We start from the raw sequence: 26,853 nt of genomic DNA on the forward strand, positions 1-26,853 counted from the left end.
CACACTGCAAATGCTGAAAAGATGTTTGAAATCCTGGGGTACTTAGGAAACTTTCCTGAGCCATATAAGGACTTGTGCATGACGCTCTGTCTTCCTGTGGCTCAGATGACACTTTATAGGGAAAGCAGCGCAGTCCTTTGGGACAAGGCTGTGGGGAGGGGATAGCAGTGAGGAGGGATCGTGTCTTACACCCTTTGGGTTTTGGACATTAGGATTTCATGTCATGTAACTCAGGCTATATAGCTCTTTTCAGGTTCCTTTTAGGCTCAGGTGTTTGCTGTCTAGAGCATCCCCAGCCATGGAAGGTGCTGATGGGGTCACTTTTCTCACTTCCACTGCCTTTGGCCCGACATTAATCTTCTAGATGCTAAATGTGACATTGTGCATCATACATCTTGAGGTTCTTTTTAATAGAAAATAACACATTTAGAAGAAAATTAATTACCACAAACTTTAAGTTCTTATTTATGAAAAAAAAATCTTATCCCAAAACATTTCTAGGTAAACTATGATATTCTTTATCATAGAGCAGTCATTTTCACTGCGTTAAAAAGTATGGAATCTATTCTAGTATGATTTTAGAGAGTTCTAACGTGTCAAAAAGAAAGGCAAGAAGTTACTTTGTTCAAGTGAGGGGTAAAGGGGATGGGCCCTGCTTGGGTCAAGCCACCCTTTCAGTCCAATGGGATTCTTAGGTAACATGATCTGAAATACCACCACTCCTAATACTCTGTGACTTTCCTATAGACTGTCCTGTTCTTCGACCGTTATAGCAATTTGCTGACTCTCGAGGTATGGATGCCCCATCCTATGCATTCACCTGATAAACCTCCCCAGAAAGATAAATAAGTCAGGCACCATTTATTCCACATGTGAATCCCAACTGGCCCAAACTGATTTTGAAATTCACAATCTTAAGGTTGACAAACTGTTCTGAAATTTGTCAGAAATTAAAAATAAGCATATCCGGGAAAAATTTCAAAAAATCTATTATATATCATTTTATTTCTTTTTAAAGTAAAAGTGAGTTTGCCTATTTCCAGTTCTTACTGACAGTTGAAATTTTTCCATATTTTTCCAAAGAAAACCAAAATAGTTCTTTGGTTAGATCTACTGGAATTTCAGTGTCTGGGAGTGTAATTTGTGCAGTATTAGAGGAGAAAAAAATATCATAAAATAGCCAGATGCTCCCTTTCATCTTTTGTTTTTCCTACTTTCCTTTTAATGATGATTGTTTTACCTTTTCTTTATTTTTTTATTAGTTTCTGCTTTATAACAAAGTGAATCAGTTATACATATACATCTGTTCCCATATCCCTTCCTTCTTGCGTCTCCCTCCCTCCCACCCTCCCTATCCCACCCCTCTAGACAGTCACAAAGCACCGAGCTGATCTCCCTGTGCTATGCGGCTGCTTCCCACTATCTATCTACCTTATGTTTGGTAGTGTATATATGTTTTACCTTTTCTGATTTGCAGATAAGTGGATGTTAGGGAGCCGACTGGAATGAAACAGGGGTGTATGTTGTGCTCTGGGTATTTCTACATGTTCATACAGTCCTGTCTTCTAAGCAGAGATCCTATCATTGGTGTGAATCTCTCTTTTTCTTAATACACTTTGTGGTAGTTTGTTATGGCAGTAATAGAAAAATAATATAACATTTATATAAAATTATGTATAAATTTATAAATCTATACACACATATTTTATTTCTCTAAGGTGAGATTTTGAATACATTTTAGTTTTATATACTTGCCTGTATTAAGTCCCTCACAATGAACATTTTTAATTAATAGGCTTTATTTTTTAGAGCAGTTTTAGGTTTGCAGAAAGTATAGAGTTCCCCTTTATCTCCTCTCTTCCCAGTCTCCTCTCACACAGTTTCTGTATTATTAACATCTTGCATCAGTGTTGTACATTTATTAAAGTTGATGAACCGATATTGATACATTCTTATTAACCAAAGTCCATAGTTTACAAGTTCACTCTTTGTGTTAAACAGGTCTATGGGGTTTTACAAATGCATAATGTTATGTCTTCACCATTACAGTATCGTACAGAATAGTTTCTCAGCCCTAAAAATCTCCCATGCTTCACCTACTCAATCCCCCTCCCTTCCCCCAACCCCTGGCCTGGAAATCACTGATCTTTTTACTCTCTTCATAGTTTTGCCATTTCCAGGATGTCATGTAGTTGGAATCATGCTCTACGTAGCCTTTCACTTTGTAATATGCATTTAAGATTCTTCCATGTCCTTTGTGGCTGGACAGCTCATTTGTTTTTAGTGCTAAATAATATTCTGTACCACAAGTTCATCCATTCACCTACTGAAGGACATCTTGGTTACTTCCAGGTTTGGGCAATTAATAAAGCTGCTGTAAACATTTACGTACAGATTTTGGTGTGGAAGTAAGTTTTCAACTCATTGGAGTAAATACCAAGGAGTACAATTGCTGGATCATTTAGTAAGAAGATGTTTAGTTTTGTGAGATACTGCCAAACTGTCTTCCATTTTGCATTCCCACCAACAGTCAGTGAGAGTTCCTGTTGTTCCGCATCCCTGCCAGTATTTGGTGTTGTCAGTGTTTTGGATGTTTGCTATCCTAATAGGTCTGTAGTGTTATCGTATTGCTTTAATTTGCATTTCTCTACTGACCTGTGATGCTGGGAAGCTTTTTGTATTTTTATTTGCAATCTTTTTTTTTTTTTTTTTTTTTTTGCGGTACGCGGGCCTCTCTCACTGTTGTGGCCTTTCCCGTTGTGGAGCACAGGCTCCGGACGTGCAGCCTCAGTGGCCATGGCTCACGGGCCCAGCCGCTCCGTGGCATGTGGGATCTTCCCGGACCAGGGCACGAACCCGCGTCTCCTACATCGGCAGGCGGACTCTCAACCACTGCGCCACCAGGGAAGCCCTATTTGCAATCTTGATACCTTCTTTGGCCAGGTGTCTGTTCAGATCTTTTGCCCTGGGTTTTAATTGGTTATGTCCTTTTTGTTGAATTTAAGAGCTCTTCCTATATTTTAGATACGAATCCTTTGTTAGATATGTGTTTTGCAAAAGTTACCCATTAGTCTGTAGCTAATCTTTTCATTCTCTTAATGTCATTCATAGAAAAGAAGTTTTTAATTTTACTGAAGTCCAAATTATCATTTTTTTCTTTTGTGGACTGTATCTGAAAAGTCATTGCCAAACCAAGGTCACCTAGATCTTCTCCTATGTTATATTCTGAGAGTTTAACTGTTTTGCATTTTACATTTTAAAAGTCTAAGATCTAGTTTGAGTTCATTTTTGAGAAAGATGTAAAGTCTGTGTTTATATTATTATTTTTTGTGCATGTGGAGACCCAGTTGTTCCAGCAGTTATTTGTTGAAAAGACTGTCCTTTCTCCAGGGAGTTGCCTTTGCTTCTTTGTTAAAGATGAGTTGATTATTTTTGTGTGAGTCTATTTCTGGGCTTTCTAGTCTGTGCCATTAATCTATTTGTTCTTTTGCCAGTGCCACACTGTCTTGGTTTCTGTAGCTATGTAAGTCTTGAAGTTGAGTAGTGTTATTAGTCCTTTGACTTTTTTCTTCTTCAATATTTTGTTGGGTCTTTTGCCTTTCCATATAAACTTTAGGATCAGTTTGTTGATATCCACAAAATTACCTGCAGGGATTTTGACTGAGATTCCCTTGAATCTATAGATCAAATTGGGAATAACTGAAATCTTGCCAATTTTGAGTCTTACTATCCATGAACATGGAATATCTCCACTTATTTAGATTTTCTTTTTTATCCTTCATCAGAGTTTTGTAATTTTTCTCATATAGATCTTGTATATGTTTTGTTAGATTTATGTCTAAGTATTCTATTTTTTTGGATAATGCTAATGTAAGTGTTGTGTTTTTCATTTTTAATTTCAATTGTTCATTGTTCATTTATAAGAAAGAATCCTGCAGCTTTGCTATCATCACTTATTAGTTTCAGAAGTTTTTTGTTGATTATTTGAGATTTTCCACATAGACAGTCATGTCATCTGTGAACAAAGATGGTTTTATTTCTTCTTTCCCAATCTTTGTACCTTTTATTCCTTTTCTTGTCTTGTTGCATTAGCTAAGACTTCCAGTATGATGTTTGAATAAGAGTGGTGAGAGCAAATCTTTGCTTTGTTCCCATACTTAGAGGAAAGCATCTAGTTTCTCACCATTAAATATAATGTTGCTGTAGGGTTTTGGATATTTTGTTTGTTTGTTTGTTTAATCAAGTTGAGGAAGTTCCTCTCTATTACTAGTTTGCCAAGGTTTTTTGTTTGGTTGGTTTTATTTTTGTTTTATCATGAATCAGTGTTAGATTCTGTCAAATACTTCTTCTTCATCTATTTATGTGACCCAAGGGTTTTTCTTCTTTAGCCTGTTTATGTGATAGATTATATTAATTTTCAAATTATTTTTTTCAAATTTTGGAGCAGCCTTGCATACCTGGAATAAATTCCACTCAATTATGTTGTATATATTTTTTATACATTTTTGGATTCAATTTGCTATTATTTTGTTGAGAATAGCACTTATTTTTGATAATGAAAAAATTAAGTAACATTCTTGCAATTAAAAATTTTAATCTTATGAACAAACATTAAACTCTCACTTTCAATTTCAAAAAGTGAGATGTAACAATGTCCATGAGATGTAAGTGGTTATTTGGTTTACCTGAGTGATTTTGTGGTTTATTCAATTATGTGGGGGAAGAAATAACAATAAATCCCTCAGTCTTAAGTGATCTCTAAATCTAATTCCTAGAGGCATCATCAGTCTGATCTAAAGTAGAGGACATTCAGAACCCCTGGCACTGTGATGCTATATGGATAAAGAGTTTCTCCTTTTTCCTGACTTCCTTCCTTCTCTTTAAAATGTTTCCTTACGTACTAAGTCAACATGGTAACATATTACAATGTGGTATACATATATCAGTTAGCTTTGGCTGCACAATAAATTATCTTTAAAACTTAGTAGCTGAAAACAGGCGGAGATCACCTTCCTCCCCACAGATACACCAGAAATACAGCTACACGTGCAACAACTCCTACAGAACACCTACTGAACGCTGGCAGAAGACCCCAGACCTCCCAAAAGGCAAGAAACTCCCCACATACTCCCCACATACCTGGGCAGAGAGATTCCCGCACAGAGGAGCGGTGCCGAGCGGCACTCACCAGCCCGAGAGGCTTGTCTGCTCCCCCGCCAGGGCGGGCGGCTCTGGAGCTGAGGCTCGGGCTTCGGTCAGAGCGCAGGGAGAGGACTGGTACTGGCGGTGAGAACTCAGCCTGAAGGGGGCTAGTGTGCCACAGCTAGCCGGGAGGGAGTCCGGGAAAACTCTGGAGCTGCCGAAGAGGCAGGAGACTTTTTCTTCCCTCTTGGTTTCCTGCTGCGCGAGGAGAGGGGATTAAGAGCGCCGCGTAAAGGAGCTCCAGAGACGGGCGCGAGTCGCGGCTGAAAGCGCGGAGCCCAGAGACGGGCGTGGGACGCTGGGGCTGCTGCTGCTGCCGCCAAGAAGCCTGTGTGTGAGCGCAGGACACTGTCCACACTGCCCTTCCGGGAGCCTGAGCAGCCTGCCACTGCCGGGGTCCCGGGATCCAGGGGCGGCTTCCCTGGGGGAACGCACGGCGCGCCTCGGGCTGGTGAAACGTCACGCCGACCTCTGCCGCTGCAGGCTCGCCCCGCACTCCGTGCCCCTCCCTCCCGCCCGGCCTGAGTGAGCCAGAGTCCCCGAAGAGGCTGCTCCTTTAACCCTGTCCTGTCTGAGCGAAGAACAGACGCCCTCCGGCGACCTACACGCAGAGGCGGGGCCAAATCCAAAGCTGAGACCCAGGAGCTGTGAGAACAAAGAAGAGAAAGGGAAACCTCTCCCAGCAGCCTCAGAAGCAGCGGATTAAAGCTCCACAATCAACTTCATGTACCCTGCATCTGTGGAATACATGAATAGACAACAAATCATCCCAAATTGAGGAGCCAGGAGTCAGTGCTGTGCCTCTGAGGTGGGAGAGCCAACTTCAGGACACTGGTCCACAAGAGACCTCCCAGCTCCACATAATATCAAACAGCGAAAATCTTCCAGAGATCTCCATCTCAACACCAGCACCCAGCTTCACTCAACGACCAGCAAGCTACAGTGCTGGACACCCTATGCCAAACAACTAGCAAGACAGGAACACAACACCACCCATTAGCAGAGAGGCTGCCTCAAATCATAAAAAGTCCACAAACACCCCAAAACACACCACCAGACGTGGACCTGCCCACCAGAAAGACAAGATCCAGCCTCATCCACCAGAACACAGGCAGTAGTCCCCTCCACCAAGAAGCCTACACAACCCACTAAACCAACCTTAGCCACTGGGGACAGACACCAAAAACAACGGGAACTACGAACCTGCAGCCTGCAAAGAGGAGACCCCAAACACAGTAACATAAGCAAAATGAGAAGACAGAAAAACACACAGCAGGAGAAGGAGCAAGATAAAAACCCACCAGACCTAACAAATGAAGAGGTAATAGGCAGTCTATCTGAAAAAGAATTCAGAATAATGATGGTAAAGATGATCCAAAATCTTGGAAATAGAATAGACAAAATGCAAGAAACAGTAAACAAGGACCTAGAAGAACTAAAGACGAATCAAGCATCGATTAAAAACACAATAAATGAAATAAAAAATACTCTAGATGGGATCAATAGCAGAATAACTGAGGCAGAAGAACGGATAAGTGAGGTGGAAGATAAAATAGTGGAAATAACTGCTGTACAGCAAAATAAAGAAAAAAGAATGAAAAGAACAGAGGACAGTCTCAGAGACCTCTGGGACAACATTAAACGCACCAACATTCAAATTATAGGGGTTCCAGAAGAAGAAGAGAAAAAGAAAGGGACTGAGAAAATATTTGAAGAGATTATAGTTGAAAACTTCCCTAATATGGGAAAGGAAATAGTTAATCAAGTCGAGGAGGCACAGAGAGTCCCATACAGAATAAATCCAAGGAGAAATACACCAAGACACATATTAATCAAACTGTCAAAAATTAATCACAAAGAAATCATATTAAAAGCAGCAAGGCAAAAACAACAAATAACACACAAGGGAATCCCAATCAGGTTAACAGCTGATCTCTCAGCAGAAACTCTACAAGCCAGAAGGGAGTGGCAGGACATAATTAAAGTGATGAAGGAGAAAAACCTGCAACCCAGATTACTCTACCCAGCAAGGATCTCATTCAGATTTGATGGAGAAATTAAAACCTTTACAGACAAGCAAAAGCTGAGAGAGTTCAGCACCACCAAACCAGCTTTACAACAAATGCTAAAGGAACTTCTCTAGGCAAGAAACACAACAGAAGGAAAAGAACTACAATAACGAACCCAAAACAATTAAGAAAATGGGAATAGGAACATACATATCAATAATTACCTTAAATGTAAATGGACTAAATGCTCCCACCAAAAGACACAGACTGGCTGAATGGATACAAAAACAAGACCCATATATATGCTGTCTACAAGAGACCCACTTCAGACCTAGAGATACATACAGACTGAAAGTAAGGGGATGGAAAAAGATATTCCATGCAAATGGAAACCAAAAGAAAGCTGGAGTAGCAATTCTCATATCAGACAAAATAGACTTTAAAATAAAGACTACTAGAAGAGACAAAGAAGGACACTACATAATGATCAAGGGATCGATCCAAGAAGAAGATATAACAATTGTAAATATTTATGCACCAAACATAGGAGCACCTCAATACATAAGGGAAATATTAACAGCCATAAAAGGAGAAATCGACAGTAACACAATCATAGTAGGGGACTTTAACACCCCACTTTCACCAATGGACAGGTCATCCAAAATGAAAATAAATAAGGAAACACAAGCTTTAAATGATACATTAAACAAGATGGACTTAATTGATATTTATAGGACATTCCATCCAAAAACAACAGAATACACATTTTTCTCAAGTGCTCATGGAACATTCTCCAGGATAGATCATATCTTGGGTCACAAATCAAGCCTTGGTAAATTTAAGAAAATTGAAATTGTATCAAGTATCTTTTCTGACCACAATGCTATGAGACTAGATATCAATTACAGGAAAAGAGCTGTAAAACATACAAACACATGGAGGCTAAACAATACACTACTTAATAACGAAGTGATCACTGAAGAAATCAAAGAGGAAATTAAAAAATACCTAGAAACAAATGACAATGGAGACATGACGACCCAAAACCTATGGGATGCAGCAAAAGCAGTTGTAAGAGGGAAGTTTATGGCAATACAATCCCACCTTAAGAAACAGGAAATATCTCGAATAAACAACCTAACCTTGCACCTAAAGCAATTAGAGAAAGAAGAACAAAAACATCCCAAAGTTAGCAGAAGGAAAGAAATCATAAAAATCAGATCAGAAATAAATGAAAAAGAAATGAAAGAAACGATAGCAAAGATCAATAAAACTAAAAGCTGGTTCTTTGAGAAGATAAACAAAATTGATAAACCATTAGCCAGACTCATCAAGAAAAAAAGGGAGAAGACTCAAATCAATAGAATTAGAAATGAAAAAGGAGAAGTAACAACTGACACTGCAGAAATACAAAAGATCATGAGAGATTACTATAAGCAACTCTATGCCAATAAAATGGACAACCTGGAAGAAATGGACAAATTCTTAGAAATGCACAACCTGCCAAGACTGACTCAGGAAGAAATAGAAAATATGAATAGACCAATCACAAGCACTGAAATTGAAACTGTGATTAAAAATCTTCCAACAAACAAAAGCCCAGGACCAGATGGCTTCACAGGCGAATTCTATCAAGCATTTAGAGAAGAGCTAACACCTATCCTTCTCAAACTCTTCCAAAATATAGCAGAGGGAGGAACACTCCCAAACTCATTCTACGAGGCCACCATCACCTTGATACCAAAACCAGACAAGGATGTCACAAAGAAAGAAAACTACAGGCCAATATCACTGATGAACATAGATGCAAAAATCCTCAACAAAATACTAGCAAACAGAATCCAACAGCACATTAAAAGGATCATACACCATGATCAAGTGGGGTTTATTCCAGGAATGCAAGGATTCTTCAATATACGCAAATCAATCAATGTGATACACCATATTAACCAGTTGAAGGAGAAAAACCATATGATCATCTCAATAGATGCAGAGAAAGCTTTTGACAAAATTCAACACCCATTTATGATAAAAACCCTGCAGAAAGTAGGCATAGAGGGAACTTTCCTCAACATAATAAAGGCCATATATGACAAACCCACAGCCAGCATCGTCCTCAATGGTGAAAAACTGAAACCATTTCCACTAAGATCAGGAACAAGACAAGGTTGCCCACTCTCACCACTCTTATTCAACATAGTTTTGGAAGTTTTAGCCACAGCAATCAGAGAAGAAAAGGAAATAAAAGGAATCCAAATGGGAAAAGAAGAAGTAAAGCTGTCACTGTTTGCAGATGACATGATACTATACATAGAGAATCCTAAAGATGCTACCAGAAAACTACTAGAGCTAATCAATGAATTTGGTAAAGTTGCAGGATACAAAATTAATGCACAGAAATCTCTGGCATTCCTATATACTAATGATGAAAAATCTGAAAGTGAAATCAAGGAAACACTCCCATTTACCATTGCAACAAAAAGAATAAAATATCTAGGAATAAACCTACCTAAGGAGACAAAAGACCTGTATGCAGAAAATTATAAGACACTGATGAAAGAAATTAAAGATGATACAAATAGATGGAGAGATGTACCATGTTCTTGGATTGGAAGAATCAACATTGTGAAAATGACTCTACTACCCAAAGCAATCTACAGATTCAATGCAATACCTATCAAACTACCACTGGCATTTTTCACAGAACTAGAACAAAAAATTTCACAATTTGTATGGAAACGCAAAAGACCCCGAATAGCCAAAGCAATCTTGAGAACGAAAAATGGAGCTGGAGGAATCAGGCTCCCTGACTTCAGACTATACTACAAAGCTACAGTAATCAAGACAGTATGGTACTGGCACAAAAACAGAAAGATAGATCAATGGAACAGGATAGAAAGCCCAGAGATAAACCCACGGACATATGGTCACCTTATCTTTGATAAAGGAGGCAGGAATGTACAGTGGAGAAAGGACAGTCTCTTCAATAAGTGGTGCTGGGAAAACTGGACAGGGACATGTAAAAGTATGAGATTAGATCACTCCCTAACACCATACACAAAAATTAGCTCAAAATGGATTAAAGACCTAAATGTAAGGCCAGACACTATCAAACTCCTAGAGGAAAACATAGGCAGAACACTCTATGACATAAATCACAGCAAGATCCTTTTTGACCCACCTCCTAGAGAAATGGAAATAAAGACAAAAATAAACACATGGGACCTAATGAAAATTCAAAGCTTTTGCACAGCAAAGGAAACCATAAACAAGACCAAAAGACAACCCTCAGAATGGGAGAAAATATTTGCAAATGAAGCAACTGACAAAGGATTAATCTCCAAAATTTATAAGCAGCTCATGCAGCTCAATAGCAAAAAAACAAACAACCCAATCCAAAAATGGGCAGAAGACCTAAATAGACATTTCTCCACAGAAGATATACAGACAGCCAACAAACACATGAAAGGATGCTCAACATCTTTACTCATTAGAGAAATGCAAATCAAAACTACAATGAGATATCATCTCACACCAGTCAGAATGGCCATCATCAAAAAATCTAGAAACAATAAATGCTGGAGAGGGTGTGGAAAAAAGGGAACACTCTTGCACTGCTGGTGGGAATGTGAATTGGTACAGCCACTATGGAGAACGGTATGGAGGTTCCTTAAAAAACTACAAATAGAACTACCATATGACCCAGCAATCCCACTACTGGGCATATACCCTGAGAAAACCATAATTCAAAAAGAGACATGTACCAAAATGTTCATAGCAGCCCTATTTACAATAGCCCGGAGATGGAAACAACCTAAGTGTCCATCATCGGATGAATGGATAAAGAAGATGTGGCACATATATACAATGGAATATTACTCAGCCATAAAAAGAAATGAAATTGAGCTATTTGTAATGAGGTGGATGGACCTAGAGTCTGTCATACAGAGTGAAGTAAGTCAGAAAGAGAAAGACAAATACTGTATGCTGACACATATATATGGAATTTAAGAAAAAAATGTCATCAAGAACATAGGGGTAAGACAGGAATAAAGACACAGACCTACTAGAGCATGGACTTGAGGATATGGGGAGGGGGAAGGGTAAGCTGTGACAAAGTGAAAGAGCGGCATGGACATATATACACTACCAAATGTAAGGTAGATAGCTAGTGGGAAGCAGCCGCATAGCACAGGGAGATCAGCCCAGTTCTTTGTGACCGCCTGGAGGGGTGGGATAGGGAGGGTGGGAGGGAGACGCAAAAGGGAGGGGATATGGGAACATATGTATATGTATAACTGATTAAATTTGTAAAATAAAAAAATAATAAAAAATAAATAAAAATTAAAAAAAAATAAAATTAAAAAAAAAATAAAAAAAAAAAACTTAGTAGCTGAAAACAACAACAAATTTGTTTATCTCACAATTCTATATTTGCTGCTGGGCTCTCTCATGCATCTGGGGGATCAGCTGGCAGCTGGTTGACTTATAATCCCCTCATTCACTTGTCCTTTGGTTTGAACCTACAGGGGTGACTAGACAACCTTGAACAAGCCCAGGTTTCTTCATGTGGTTGTGCTTTCAGGGTTTAAAACTCAGCAAGAGAGCAAGCCCACTGCCCAAGCACTTTTCTAGCCTCTGCTGTATTAGTTTGCTAATGCCTCATTGATCCAAGCAGGTCATATGCCCAACCCAGATTCAAGGTGAAGTAAGCTATACTTTTTGATGGAAGTATCTATAGGTCACACTGCAAGGGCATGGAAGCAGGGATGGGAAATGTGCTGTCTATGGCCATTGCAAGCAATTTATATCCCTGTCATGTATGAAATTAATCTTGCCTTATTTGTGAAAAAGTAAACACAGTTTCTGATATAATGAGATGTGTAGAAAATTTGTCTGTCACAAATACATGACAGTTGGTAGCATCTAATGGATTTTTTAGTCTATGATTGATATTACATTTGGAAACCTTGATGACAGACCCAACAACTTTTGTTCATGTTGAAATTTTTCTGATAAAGTCACTGTTTTTATCTGTCTTTCATTACAACATATTAATATTAAGATACACATTTATCATGACCAGCTGTGGGAAATAGTGCTGTGTCTGTCTTCTTCTAGGTGTTTGCCCAGCTATTGTGAACATGGAGGTGAATGTTCCCAGTCCTGGGACACCTTCTTCTGCAACTGCGCACACACTGGTTACACTGGTGCAACCTGCCATTCCTGTAAGCCTCACACTTCATTCATTCTCCTTTCTGTTCTGATTTCCATGTAGTTCTATTTTTCTTTCCATTATTTTGTGTATATGTGTGTGTGTGCAACCATGTGCTAGAAAGCAACAACAAAAAATAATTATTTTAGACACTAATTTTTGTCTGGTTTATTTGTAATCAAATTTATTTCCTATTGATGATAAGGCAGCTAACAGAAATACATATATCATAGGATAGAAAAAAATAATAGGCAAAGGAAAATAAGTATAGGAAAATAAAATATAGTCAAAGTATAAATTAAATCTAGAACTCATGATATTATATCTTATTCTCTTCCTTGAGCAGAATCCAATTTTAGTTCTCAACTCCTGTCTGCCTAAGTAAAAAGCATGAGTTACTGGATTCTCAATATTTATAAAATTAAACAAGAAAAGTCTCAGAAGAAGTGCAGGATGGGAGCTAACACAGTAGGGCTTCTAGACATCAGTGACAAGCCAGACAAATGCTTAGGTCCGTTGCAATCTTGATGTTCTCTGATGATGATGGTGGTGGTGATGATGATGATGATGATGGAACTTACTGGAACTTGCCATGTACTTGCACGATTCTAGTTCTCTGCATGTTTCAACTCCTTTAATCCTCAAAACAACTCTAGGAGGTAAATGTATTTTTATCTACATTTTACACCTGAGGAACGAGAGAGGCTAGGTTGTTTACCCAGGGTCACACTCTCCATCTCCTCTTAGTGGTGTTTCTTCTGTCTAGAACACCAGTCTCTTTTCTGAAGAATTATTCTTTCAACTTTAAAGCTAACAAAACTTTATTGACCGCTAATCCATTAGCTTCTGACAGAGCCTCTGAAGTGCCCATGGTCTTCTAATTATTGGCTCTTGTATATGTTTTTCTTTTAGTTTTTCCCTATTTGTGTGTCACTGCTGATATTTCGGAATCCCTTCTCTGGTAGCACCCCTCTCTCTGGGCCTTTAGAGAGAGAGAGCATGAAATGAAAATTCACAGATCTCACCATGTACATTCCCTCCTACTGGGAGAATACATCGCACTTTTAAGAACTCTTCCCTGTGAATTATTTAATTTTATTTCCACATATGGGAGAAAAGCAGAGTTTGGACTGACATAAATTTGTCTTTATGGGAAGTGAATCCCAGTGAGGCAGGTGTCGGTGTTGAGATGAGAGCCCTGGGTCCTCAGCCCTGAAGGTTCCACAGAGGAACTCAAAGCATCTTGGAAGACAAAGGGAGGTGACTTATGCCCTAAACATCCCATAAGTTCAACCAGAGCAATTCCACCTGCAACTCTATTTACTGTACTAGTGCCAGGTGAGAATTTCCCAGGGTAAGTCTTCATTTGAAAAGAGCCGGACATCTGGGAAACTTGAGGCTAAGTGACTTGGCCAAGTCACAGTTAAGAATGGGGTGATCTCTTCCTTAGAGTGTCCTCCATCATACTTAGCAAGGTGTCTTATATGAAGCAGATATCTACTGAATATTAATGAGTAAGAAATATTGCTAAAATGCTATCAGTAACTGTGATCTAAACATCATTCTAAACAACTCTGATTTTAAAACTAACAGATATATATAGATATAGATATAGATATATATCTGTTATATATATGTAGGGTGTTTCATTTGTGCCCCATGATTGGGTCTAATAACTGAATTGACTTTATTGGGATCATCTAACTGGTAAGCTACATGAAGATGAGGTATTGCCAAATCAAAATAAATGATCACGAGACCATTATTTTGGGGTCTAAGTGCACGATTAATACACGTGTACATTTGTGTTTAAAGCAAGCTTTCTCCTAGTCATTCCGCCTCTACTCTTGTTTCCTAGGCAGTTCCAGCCCCAACCCAAACACAAACACTGCTATCAATTTTCGTGTATCCCTCTGGACACTTTTCTAGGTGGTCGTGAGCGTATGTATGTATTTATAGAAATGTAAACATGAGCAGCCAAAATGCACACATGGTGGAAAAGCAATCCATATTGTCTCTGTGTCCAACAGTGTAGATGGTAGTAGCCGTGCCATTGATTTGGGACAGTCTGGTACATTTGACACTTGGCCATGTTTAACAAAAGGATGTTTACCTTTGTAAAATCTCTGGACCAAAAGCATTCCCTTCATCTTCTTTTTCTTTGAGATGAGAGAAAAAGAACCCCTCGATCTCTCCCTGGGTTTCTGTTGATTATTTAAAATAGGCAAAGTTAGAAGTGTAGATAATCCAGTCATTGTAGCATGGCATAAAGCCATAGCCTACTCGGATCACTCCATTTTGTGGATCTTGCCTAACCACCCCCTGAGTCTGTCTGTGTGGATGCCAAATCTGATCGTTAGAGCTGGTTAAAGATCCAGTCCATCATCTGCCAGGATCAGTGCTGCACTTCTGTCCCAGCAGCCATTAGCGGCTTTTCAGGTTTTCAAAGGGTTTTTCCTGTCAAGGCAGCGAGTGATACACACTGGAGATGTTACTTGGTTGATCACTCATTTAAATGTCTTCTGGGGCCTCCCTGGTGGCGCAAGTGGTTGAGAGTCCGCCTGCCGATGCAGGGGATACGGGTTCGTGCCCCGGTCTGGGAGGATCCCATATGCCGCGGAGCGGCTGGGCCCGTGAGCCATGGCCGCTGAGCCTGCGCGTCCGGAGCCTGCGCGTCCGGAGCCTGTGCTCCGCAACGGGGGAGGCCACAACAGTGAGAGGCCCGCATACTGCAAAAAAAAAAAAAAAAAAAATGTCTTCTGAATATTAATTGAGTCCATCATCTGCAGATGCTCATCACTTGCCTTGTACACAGCGAAACATTTATTGTGCATGTAGAAAATTCAATTATGAATTAAGATAAATTGAAACTCTAAAGAGATATTTCATATATATTATACATATTTCTTTGAATTTCAATTTTCTTGAATTATCATTTGCAAAGCATTTAAGGATGTTTCTTTTTAAAGCAAACTTTAAAAACTGAGTGAAGAAGAGTTGCTGATTTGTGAAATTCATCTCATTGAAAAAAATGCATTTCACATGTAAATTGTTTTAAGTAATCAAAGAGTATAATTAGAGTCATTTATAAAATAACATGATTATTTAGATAAAAGCAGATGATTTAGGGAGATTAAGCCAATGCACTTCAGGTGCTTAGATATTATGAAACAAGAAAGAATTAGACAAGAGTAAATCCAGTTATCACAATTTTGAAAAGAATCCTGTGTTTCTAGAACATACAGGATTCAGATCCACATGTCCCACAGTGATGCCTCCTAAAATCTTTCACTCTGTGCTTCAGAACCTTCACTCTATCTGATTGAAACAGGGAAACACTCCTCTAAAGAAAATGTCCCTGAGAGCAATGCAAAAGGAGTGTCACTGGGGAAGGTATCACTTAATTCACAACATGGAGGAATCCATCCCACTGTAGCTCCTGTCTGAGACCCGTGTTCTTTGCAGCTCTCTACGAGCAGTCATGTGAAGCCCACCGGCACAGAGGAAACTCTTCAGGGCTCTACTATATCGACTCAGACGGAAGTGGCCCGCTGGGACCATCCCTTGTATATTGCAACATGACAGGTATGCTAATAAGCCTTTTTATGACAGTTAAACTCATGTAAATACTTGCTGTGCATGAAAAACCCAGATGGGGAAAGTAGAGTTTACCTAGTGGCAGCTTTTTGTAGATGTGCATTTTGATTGTAATTGTAATATGATTGCTCAGAAGTATTAAACATAATGTTCTAAAATAGTTAAGAGGTGGTAATTAAACGTTATGTTCTTTCTTTGTGCAAAATTAACAATAAATCTTTGCTTATTAATCTGAAACAAAAAAGGATAAACTTTATTTCTTAGTTCGTGTCAATAAATGCCAAAGACTTAAGAGAGTGTTCACTTTTCAAATTTATGAAAACATTCATTTGTATTCTTTTGAATCTGTAATCACGCGTTTATCTAGGAGATAATAAATGTTTCTAAAGTGTATATACTTCAAGTAATAATATTATTCTTGTGCAACTGTATAAATAATATTTTATTTTCCTTAGAAACCTAATTATATGTTAAAGGACTTGTTTACGACATATTGTTTATGATGCCTTTAATTCTTTGAAACTTTTTAATTTAACATTTCCGCCTACGGTATAAGACCACAAAGGACCAAAGCATCCACTTTAATGAATGACAACTACCCTGATGGAATTGATACAAATTCTTTATACCTCTTCTGTACCTGTATCTATGTGTGTCTGTACCCATAACTTTTCCTCCATGCTCGCATAACATTTTACCAATAAAAAGACGACAAACCTCCAAGAAAACTTTCTGTTACTCTAGCAGTGCAGACCTAACAGGTACTTCAACAACCACAGAATTTGACTCTGCAAATTCTGAGCTAATGATCAGAAAAAAAAATCAACTATAGATGGTTCTAAGGCAACTATAACTTAGTTATAATTTTGTTCTTCTGTTATTATGGCTACATGTCACCCTGACAGGGTTGCAATTCTCACAAGGGGGGAATTATTTATGGGTAAATTTATGATGATGCTTTGTGAGTAGCTTACAATCCTGGTGTGGTTTTTTACCTACTACCATTTCATACATGAAACAAAATCTGAGCATTTTGGCAGTGGTTAATCATATGATTAGATCTGAATTCAGTCAAATATATCTTCCAGCCCCAAAACTACCCCCAAAGTTGGTACAGAAAATGCAAGAACTTGCAGAGCATTGCACTGGGTGTGAGTATGGCTCTTTTGGGCTTTGGGGTAAACATTTTATCATAAATACTGAGCAAAATATTACAGTGTGATGACAGAGTTAAATACATTGGCTTACCTTGACTGAAAAATGTGTGATCAGTGAAATATGTGAGGAAACAGCAGCCCAGGGGATCATTCTAGATATACTGCACTCCAGTGGTTTATAACAGGCCTTCAAGTGCTTTCAATTCCTGCTTTGATTTTCTTTCATTACCATGGCTCAAGCAAATGCCAAGAACAAAGAAGGCTAAATAAAGTTGCTAGCACCCCAATAAAACATTTCCCTTTATCAATTAAGTTCTTAATTATCACAGAAGTCTAGGGCATGCTAAAGATTTTCATACATATTATCTTAGGTTAATTCTATGAGCAGAGTTCCATACACACTGAAAAATTCCAAGATTCTAGAAAGGTAGAAATAATCCCAACTGGTACATTCCAAAATGAGTGACGTTTCAACGACTGAAGCTATTTTGTTAATAGTTAACTATTGGCAGGCTGAGGTCAAGTTTATAAGGAAAGGTATTTGCTGCGAAGAGGAATAACCGAGAGCTGAGGGCCCGATCTTCTGCAGTTGATGGTTGTAATAAAAGAAAAGTATTTTAGTCATACTAGTAAACATGCGGTCTAGGCTTCCCCATGAAGCTTTAGTTGTGCATATTTATAAAGCCCCTTTGGAATGTGTAACTATCTCAGAGGTGTTTTGTTTTAATGCTAATTTGATACCATAGCTGATGTATTTTGATTCCCTGCAATTGCTGTTACCTTTTCGGAGTGAACCTTGGCCCCTACCACCAGAGAGAAGAGTAGTTATCATCAAAATGCAAAGAGACAGTAAAAACAGATGCCCAGCTTTTGATTTCCGGTAACTTAGAATAATACCTGATGATATACAAGCAGGTTTTTCTTACATTAGAGATGAGAAGGAACCTCTAAATAAGGGAGGGAAAAGGCGAAATCTACTGATTAACCCTCCTGGTCAGTTTGTACACACGATGGCCTTGAAAACTGTCTGCTGAGGATGTGAATCATTTGCTTCCCCGGGTGACCTGAAGAAACATCCAAGTAAAGGCACAAAACTGAAGAGTTGCAAAAAAGCTTCCGACAACACTGAACCCATGTGTACTCAGCGCCTGCCCTGAGCCAGGCACGGCTGTGGCCACATCAGGGAGTAAATCTGAACACCTCCCTCCCCTGGTGGGGGGTGCTTTCTGAGCCAGATCACTGACAGAAGCGAATCAAATACTTGGCATGTTGCAAGATAGCAGGTGTTGTGAAGAAGAACAAAGCGGGGAACAGGGTCACAGACTGTACAAGGATGGGTTACAGTTTTAAATAGAGGAATCAAGAAAGGACTCAGTTGGAAAGTGACATCTGTGCCAACCACATGAAAGAAGCATCCCTGGGCTTCCCTGGTGGCGCAGTGGTTGAGAGTCTGCCTGCCGATGCAGGGGATGCAGGTTCGTGCCCCGGTCCAGGAGGATCCCACATGCCGCAGAGCGGCTGGGCCTGTGAGCCATGGCCGCTGAGCCTGCTCATCTGGAGCCTGTGCTCCACAACGGGAGACGCCACAGCAGTGAGAGGCCTGTGTACCGCAAAAAAAAAAAAAAAAAAAAAAGAAGCATCCCTGAGAAAGCCTGAGGTGGAGCCTTCAAGGGGAGGGAGGAGAGAAGTGCCGAAGGCCTGCAGCCATGGGGAGCTGGCATGTTGGACAGACTCAGGTGGAAGGACGAGAAGGTGGCCTCTCCTCAAGTCACGTGGCTGGAAAGGGGCTGGTCCAGGATTCACACCATCTGTGCAGTTTGGGCCTTTAACCCTCCTGGGGCACCAAGAGGAAGCAAGACTAGTTAGGACGTTGCTCTAATAATCAAGCCAAGGTGGTGGTGGTGGGTAGCAGGCTGGGAGCAGAGGAGGAGGAGGAGAGAAATGTTGAGTTAGAACCGGTGGACTAACCAATGGAGAGAAAGAGAGGCATCAAGCAGGGCTCCTGTATTGGGATCCAAGCCCTGGAAAGAAGGTGCAGGTATTACTCACACAGACGGAGAGTTCTTGGGAAGGACCATGTTTGTAAGGGAAGACCAGGATTCCAGTTGTGAATATGTGAAGTTTGGGTTGCCTATTGGTAATTTAGTTAGATAGTGGAAATCTGTTGGTTATAAAACAAGTGTAATGTGTCTTCTTAAAGCCTACTGGGTGGTCATAACATCCTTGGTGATACAACCTTTTAAAAATATAATTTGGAGTGTGACTTTACAAATTAATTTAACCTGACCAGAGGGCTCCTGTTTGCTTTACTGTCACTAGTGGACACTATTCAGCAGGATGGAGCTTCTCCAGGTCCCTACGTGTTTGTTCCCCAAGGGGAAGCTCTGCTTTCCACAGCCAGATTCTTCAGGGCAGCATCCCAGGAGAGGCTGTATTATTACTAATCTTCTCTAGAGATGCTTATGTTCACATGGGTTTAGAAAGCACTGTCGTTTAGCTGAGGATCTTTGGTTTTAGCAGGCACAGGCTACTCTATCGTCCAAAAAATTAAAATGGAAAGGGAACAAAGGGCATCACAGAATGGAGAAATAAAACCAGTGCAGATGTAAAATTTTGGTGCCGCTACTCATTTCATGGTCCAAGCAATTATCCTGTTGTTCCTATTTATATAGGTTGCTGTGGGTGAGGTTTAATGATCCATCACTGAATCCCTGTGGCTCTGATGCATCCACATATGCAACAGGAATGGTTCACATGTATTAAGATAAAGTATGAGACATTCATTCTCTAAATTAAGTATCTTCTAAACTCTCTAACGTAATCTTGGAAAGTTTTAAGAGCTGTAAGGTGTGTATGTGTGTGTGTGTGTTTGTGTAGGGATTCATGAAAATTATTGCTAATAATTTAATAATTTATATTGATGTGTAAATGTCTATTATTAAAGCACACTTAATAACTGTATATCTTCATTACATTGCAAATGAACAAACATTACATAGAGATTACTGTATCACAATGCCTTTTGGGTAATTAAAGGCATTTAGAGAAGTTTATAGTTGCCTAGCTCTCATGTAAAACTCCTGAAATTAGTAGATTCTCGTTCTATGTGAAAACATCAATGTCGTAAGGGTTCCATAATTATGACTGAGATGGAACATCAAATGGATCATGAGACACACATACATACCCAAGATGGAGAGCAGGAGTTAACTACTTCAGTGAAGATTTCCAAATACTATTAAATACCAAGGATTTTTATTAAACTCAACACCGTAAGGAAAGCAATGTGCTGAAGACAGAGAAACACACAGGCCAGTCTGAAGACCAGTGACTACCTCCAGCAGCTACACAACAAAATATTTAATGAAAATGTTTTTAAATCCAGATTTTTCCCAGGGAAAATCCAAGGGATGAACCAAAGTTACAGCTAAATAGTCCTTACTGCCCAGGGGTCATATGAGGTGCCCCCTAACAAATCTGCTTATTGATAGAGGAAGATCTTAGGGTCCTGATTCTGTTCTTCTAACCTGGAAATATGTCCACTCTGAAAACTTTGCCTTCTCCATGATGCTGCGATGCCTGTGGACAATTAAACGCCCTCTAATTATTAAAAAACAAGTACTAACACTTGGAAAAAGATACAAAAAACAGAATTCTAAACCAATGGTTAAAATTATATCCTTGGAATAAAGACACAAATGTAGAGAGCATGGACTTGAGGACACAGGGAGGGGGAAGGGGAAGCTGGGATGAAGTGAGAAAGTGGCATGGACATATATACACTACCAAATGTATAGCTAGTGGGAAGCAGCTGCATAGCACAGGGAGATCAGCTCGGTGCTTTGTGACCACCAAGAGGGGTGGGATAGGGAGGGTGGGAGGGAGACGCAAGAGGGAAGAGATATGGGGATATATGTATACGTATAGCTGATTCACTTTGTTATACAGCAGAAACTAACACACAATTGTAAAGCAGTTATACTCCAATAAAAATGTTAAATAAATAAACAAACAAACTTGCCTAAAAATCAGATTTCAGAATGAAAAAAAATAAAATTATATCCTTGGTAATAGCCTTTAAAAATGTAGTACTAGGACACACTCTGCATGTATTTTTTAGTAACTTTAGTACAGAGACAACCAAAACAAGACAAAATAGTAAGCTAGTTTGAATGGACTGCTTGTGCAATTTGTTGACAGACCCATTCCCTTTCTAAACAGAAGAAACAAAACATAACTTCTTTGATGACAAGATGAGGAAGGCCAATGGCTCTACTTACTGAGAGAGATAGAACTGTTTGTGCCCACCCTAAACCCAGGGTAGTTTTTTGCTGTTTTCATAGTTGTGAGGTTCAGAAACTGCTTCTCAGACCTTGCATTGTGAGAATGATTGTCACAGAAAGAAGATAGGTTGCAGTCAGAGCAGTGATTCAACTTCCAGTGCATAAAAATCACCTGGAGGCTTGATGAACAAGCTGAGGACTGGGTCTGTGACATCCCTGCTCATTGCACCTTCAGATCTTGGTTTATTGCCTCAACAAGTTAATAATCCAGAACTTTTTACTCATTATTATTGCTGAGTCACTTGCCATTATGCAAACCAAGCAATTGTGTTTCTTTTCTTTTTTTTTATTGAGGCATAGTTGATTTACAATGTTGTGTTAGCTTCAGGTGTACAGCAAAGTGATTTAGTAATACATACATATATATTTATTTTTTCAGATTTTTTTCCCCTGATAGGTTATTACAAAATATTGAGTATAGTTCCCTGTGCTATATAGTAGGTCCTTGTTGGTTATCTATTTTATATATAGTAGAGCATAAATGTTGAATCTAAAAAAAATGATACAAATGAACTTATGTACAAAACAGAAATAGACCCACAGACATAGTAAACAAACTTATGGTTACCAAAGGGGAAGGGGGGGATAAATCAGGAGTTTGGGGTTAAAATATACACAATTGTGTTTCTTAAACATCCTTTTCCATGTGTCAAAAATTGTCAGGGGCTTCCCTGGTGGTGCAGTGGTTGAGAGTCCGCCTGCCGATGCAAGGGACACGGGTTCGTGCCCCGGTCCGGGAAGAGCCCACATGCCGCAGAGTGACTGGGCCCATGAGCCATGGCCACTGAGCCTGCGTGTCCGCAGCCTGTGCTCCACAACGGGAGAGGCCACAACAGTGAGAGGCCCGCGTACTGCAAAAAAAAAAAAAAGAAATTGTGTCAGGCCTCCAGCACTGTGGTTTAGCAAAGGGCAGTCAGCCCAACTGCTTTACACATAACTCATGTCATTTTTTTTAAAGCCCTCTATAGAATGGGTATTGATTCATACACCATGAACCTGCATCTCTTTTTTCCTGGCTTTTGCCTAGAAAGAACCCTTCCTGCCCCCACTGGGGGTACATTTTCTGGCTGGCCTCCTGCAGCTTGTAAAGGTAGTTCCTAAAACAGGCAGCCTAGTGTGGTTGGCAATGCAGAATTTCTAGAGCAGATCCTGTCACTGTGCCCAAAGGGGAAAAAGACAAATGCTTCCAGAAAGTTTATTTTCCTGCTTTTCTGTCAGCCACGCAGTCTGCCCTGGCCTTACGGGTGGACAAAGTGAATGGTCTTGATGAACAATAAACATATAGATGTTCAGAGAGCAGTTAGGCCAGCAGCATGCTTGGTTCATTGCCTTAGCATTCAAAGGTGGCTAGACAATAGCATTCAGTCTTTAGATGCTGCCTGGTCTACTTTCCTCATTTACCAAATATGGAATTGGAGGCTCAGAGGATTTTTTTGACTTTTCCAAGACCATAGATTGTAACCCATATCTCTTATTGTCCATGACCCTGTACTCTGTCCATATCTAATTTTATAACTGCATATATAATGTACTCTCTGAGGAAATTACTTTGCTCTTGTGCTGTGTGGTAGGCTGATAAACAAGGGAAAGCACTAATAATATCTCCCAGTAACTGAGCTCTGGGAGGTTTCAGGCACAGGGCCAAGCACACGTACATGTTGCCTCAAGACAATATATGTCGTGTTGAGTAAGTGTCAGTTCATGTTAAATAGCAGATGCCTACCCTTATGAATGAGCAGACACACAAAATTGTATTCAGTGTGACCTAGTAAGTGAAAATATCACCCTCTGAAATCCTAGGGAAGAAGGCTGTGAAGTAGCTGCATTCCCTTGAGGATATCCAGTTGTATCTTATAGCATTTTCTTGTGTTCAGAATACTAAAATAAATCATGAAAAGCCTCAAGGCCCCAGATCTGTGGCAGCCCTTTTGAGGGTCTTCATACAAATATTGATCAAGAGGGACCCACAGATGTGGGGCTGGGATGAGTGCCACCTCTGGGCCCTCCCAGGGCCTGGAGACTGTCTGCTTAGAGCTGTCATCTCTCCCCTTCCATAAAACACACACACCAGTCATCCTTGGCTTTGACAAACAGATGACATGGCAGGGCCCAGGGCCTGTGACATCTAGGGCAGGGCCAGGTGAGAGCTGACCGTTGTCTTCCTCAGGGCACCCACTGGGCATTCAGAGCAGTGCAGTTGGCCATTACCAGCACTATGGGCACATAAATGCCCAGGATCTAGTTCTGTTTTCTTCTGGAATTTTTTCATTGGAAATATAGTAGAGGGCTCAGATGGGTAAGGCACTCTGGGAAGGTTACAGACCTCAGCACTCTTTGAGAGCTTCACCTACTCAGAAAGCTCAGCGACTCACGCTGGGCTGCTTAGAACTGTGTGGCAAAGTTACATAGTTTTGTGAAGTTGGGCAAGTGAGTTTGTCTAGACTTCCATTTCTCTTATCTGGGTGGCCAGAGGGTTGGGCTGGATCAAAGGTTAGAACAGTGTTTCTCTCTGGATAGTAACACAGGGGGAGAAATTCTGAGAAGGCTGTTGTGGGTCTCTATTGTAGCATTCAGATGATTTTGTGGATCCAGGAATGGCTGCTAGTGTTTACATCAGTCGCTCCTTATTTATCATCCTGAGTGCATCTTCTTTTTTTTTTTTTTCGGTACGCGGGCCTCTTACTGTTGTGGCCTCTCCCATTGCGGAGCACAGGCTCCGGACGCGCAGGCTCAGCGGCCATGGCTCACGGGCCTAGCTGCTCCGCGGCATGTGGGATCTTCCCAGACCAGGGCACGAACCCATGTCCCCTGCATCGGCAGGCGGACTCTCAACCACTGCACCACCAGGGAAGCCCCTGAGTGCATCTTCTTGACCAGCTTTATCTGGAGATAGATGTGACAAGTTAAATCATTTGGCACATTGCCTTCCCAGGCTTCTCAGAATGTGTACCCTCTTCCCATCAGAAGAAACAGAGGCAGCTGGCTTCATTTCCAAAGAGGTGGTGTTTGGACACAAATTGGACTTCATTTCAGGCATCTATGGGAGAAGGGATTTTTGCCTTTACTTTCCTCGAGGTCAATGTCCAGATCATGAGCAATGGTCCCACAAAATATAAAGGCATCATATTTTTCATGAAGTCTTTTTTTCTCAGGGAGATTGAAATAAGCATAACAGATAGGCTTTCAATGTGTGTCTACCTGAATCTGTAGAATAAAGGTCTGCTTCTTTTTCCATCCAACCACTTGTTTTGCTATGAAAGACTCCTGGTATAGTTCAGAGGCCTATTATAAAGTATAGGAAGTGTCGTCAATTGCAAAGTGGATCTAAGTTGGCAAAACAAACAGAAGGAGGAGGATGTTGTATGAAATGGTAAGTCAATGTCATTATTTATATCCTGCTTACCAAATGAAACCAGCAAGTGAACTTGGCTGCAGGTTCATTTGTCCAAGCAAATGGTCAACCAGGTACCACCCATGGTCACCCTGCTCCTGTGCAGAGGAAAGGCTCCAGTGAGTTGGATGAACATGTTCTGATAGGGTCTAATTCAACAATAGTTCAAAATTCCTGTTTAAATTTGACCACTGTTAAAATTAATTACCTCAGGTCCAAAATTATGCTTCAGACTACCGTGAGTAACAGCTAAGTATTTTTCCATCATGCTGGTCACTTAAATTCCTTAGTCTGTCTCTTCGTGTTTGAAGGCTAAGATTATGTGTCATGTCAAAGGTTCCTTTCTACTCATAGTTTTGAAATAATATGTTGTGGAATATTAGGGAAACATAATGTGTCTTTGTTGGGGTCTTTTAAATCATATTTCTAGAAAGGGCAAGCATTTAAAGTATTTTTTCAGAGGACAGTTTTGAGCTTCTTTTCAACCTTTCCCTTCTCTCCACTTCAAAAGATTTCTATTATTACACTTTAACCATGCAAGACCATAAATTTTTCATACTGACCACTAGCCTGTATGAACTATTCAAGCACATTATTTTTCTTTGTGCCCTAAGCCATGAAAATAAATGACACAGTGGCATGGGAACTGATGAACTCCTAAGCCTAACACAATCTTCTGCATGGCTCCCTGTACCCTCATTTCATTTGATGGAAGAAACCCTGAGGGTGAATGGGAGTAGGTAATTACCAAAAATAATGCCAGATGCATTTAAGTAATTTTCCAGGAAAATGTTGAAATATAAAATGCCTAGTGAAAACATGATTAAGGGGGAAACACAATCTATGGATTTCAAGTTGCCATAGGAACACTCACAGCCCCCTTTAGTGAGCAGAGAGGCAGGTGATCCTTCAAGTCTTTTTTCCTAATTGTATATGAAACTGCATGAGTCATGCTGACTCACAGTTTGTTCCTGTTCTGGCTAGTTTTTGCATATTTTGTGATGTTCTTTTCCATAGGCTTTGAATCGGAGGTTTTTCCATGGCCCTTAGGGTTCTTTTCCCTGGATCTCTGGATGTATTTGATGTGTTAAGGGTTTGCAAACACCAGCATGGCTGTAGGTTTTTCCCAGACCCAAACTCTCAGGGCAGGAAAGGAGCAGGGGACCCCTCACTGAGTTCCATGCAGCATTGTTTTGATTTTTGAACCTTGCTCATGTATTAGCTATTAAAAAATAAACTCCGGGCTTCCCTGGTGGCGCAGTGGTTGACAGTCCGCCTGCCGATGCAGGGGACGGGGGTTCGTGCCCCGGTCCTGGAGGATCCCACATGCCACAGAACGGCTGGGCCCGTGAGCCATGGCCACTGAGCCTGTGCGTCCAGAGCCTGTGCTCCGCAACGGGAGAAGCCACAACAGTGAGAGGCCCGCATACCACACAAAAAAAATAAAAATAAAAAAACTCCACAAGACTGTTTCCTGCCCCTCTAATATGGCAAGTTTGTGTGGATACTTATCATTTTATCAAATACATATTACAGAAGAAGTTATATGACATGACATTATAAATATAGTTGAATTAAGGCAGCTTGAACTCAGCCTTTTAGCCACTGAGCCATGGGCCTTTTATACTGTGGGAGCTTCTATACATTCATGGTGGGAGGTTATTTTGGGGAAGATAAAAGAAGTCAAGGTGTTTTTCTTCTGTTATAAATATTGTGAAGTGTGCATTGTTTTTTAAATCTCTTTGAAAAATATAGGTAATCCATGTAACAGAAATACGCCAGAATTTTCCAGCAGACATTCATGTAGCAATGGTTACTGCTAGGAATTGTTATGTTAGATACCCCAAGGCACTGTGTTTTTTAGTGCTGGCCATTGAACGAGTTGCTGACACACTATTAGTCAATTTTTGTCAAAAATACTTATTTTCCATTATTTTGC

General features: G+C 40.1%; 1 protein-coding gene across 5 annotated transcripts in view; it reads left to right on the plus strand.

The window, feature by feature from the left end:
• The window catches only part of LOC132492080 (contactin-associated protein-like 3), a 154,578-nt gene that overhangs the window by 88,959 nt on the left and 38,766 nt on the right, over positions 1–26,853 (plus strand). For all 5 annotated transcript variants that reach the window (XM_060101288.1, XM_060101289.1, XM_060101293.1 and 2 more), the window contains 2 exons: positions 12,333–12,439; positions 15,892–16,011. In XM_060101288.1, coding sequence (XP_059957271.1) covers positions 12,333–12,439; positions 15,892–16,011 — 227 coding nt within the window. The remainder of the gene's footprint in view (positions 1–12,332; positions 12,440–15,891; positions 16,012–26,853) is intronic.

The sequence above is a fragment of the Mesoplodon densirostris genome, chromosome 6 (genome assembly GCF_025265405.1).
Source record: "Mesoplodon densirostris isolate mMesDen1 chromosome 6, mMesDen1 primary haplotype, whole genome shotgun sequence".
NCBI lineage: Eukaryota > Metazoa > Chordata > Mammalia > Artiodactyla > Ziphiidae > Mesoplodon > Mesoplodon densirostris.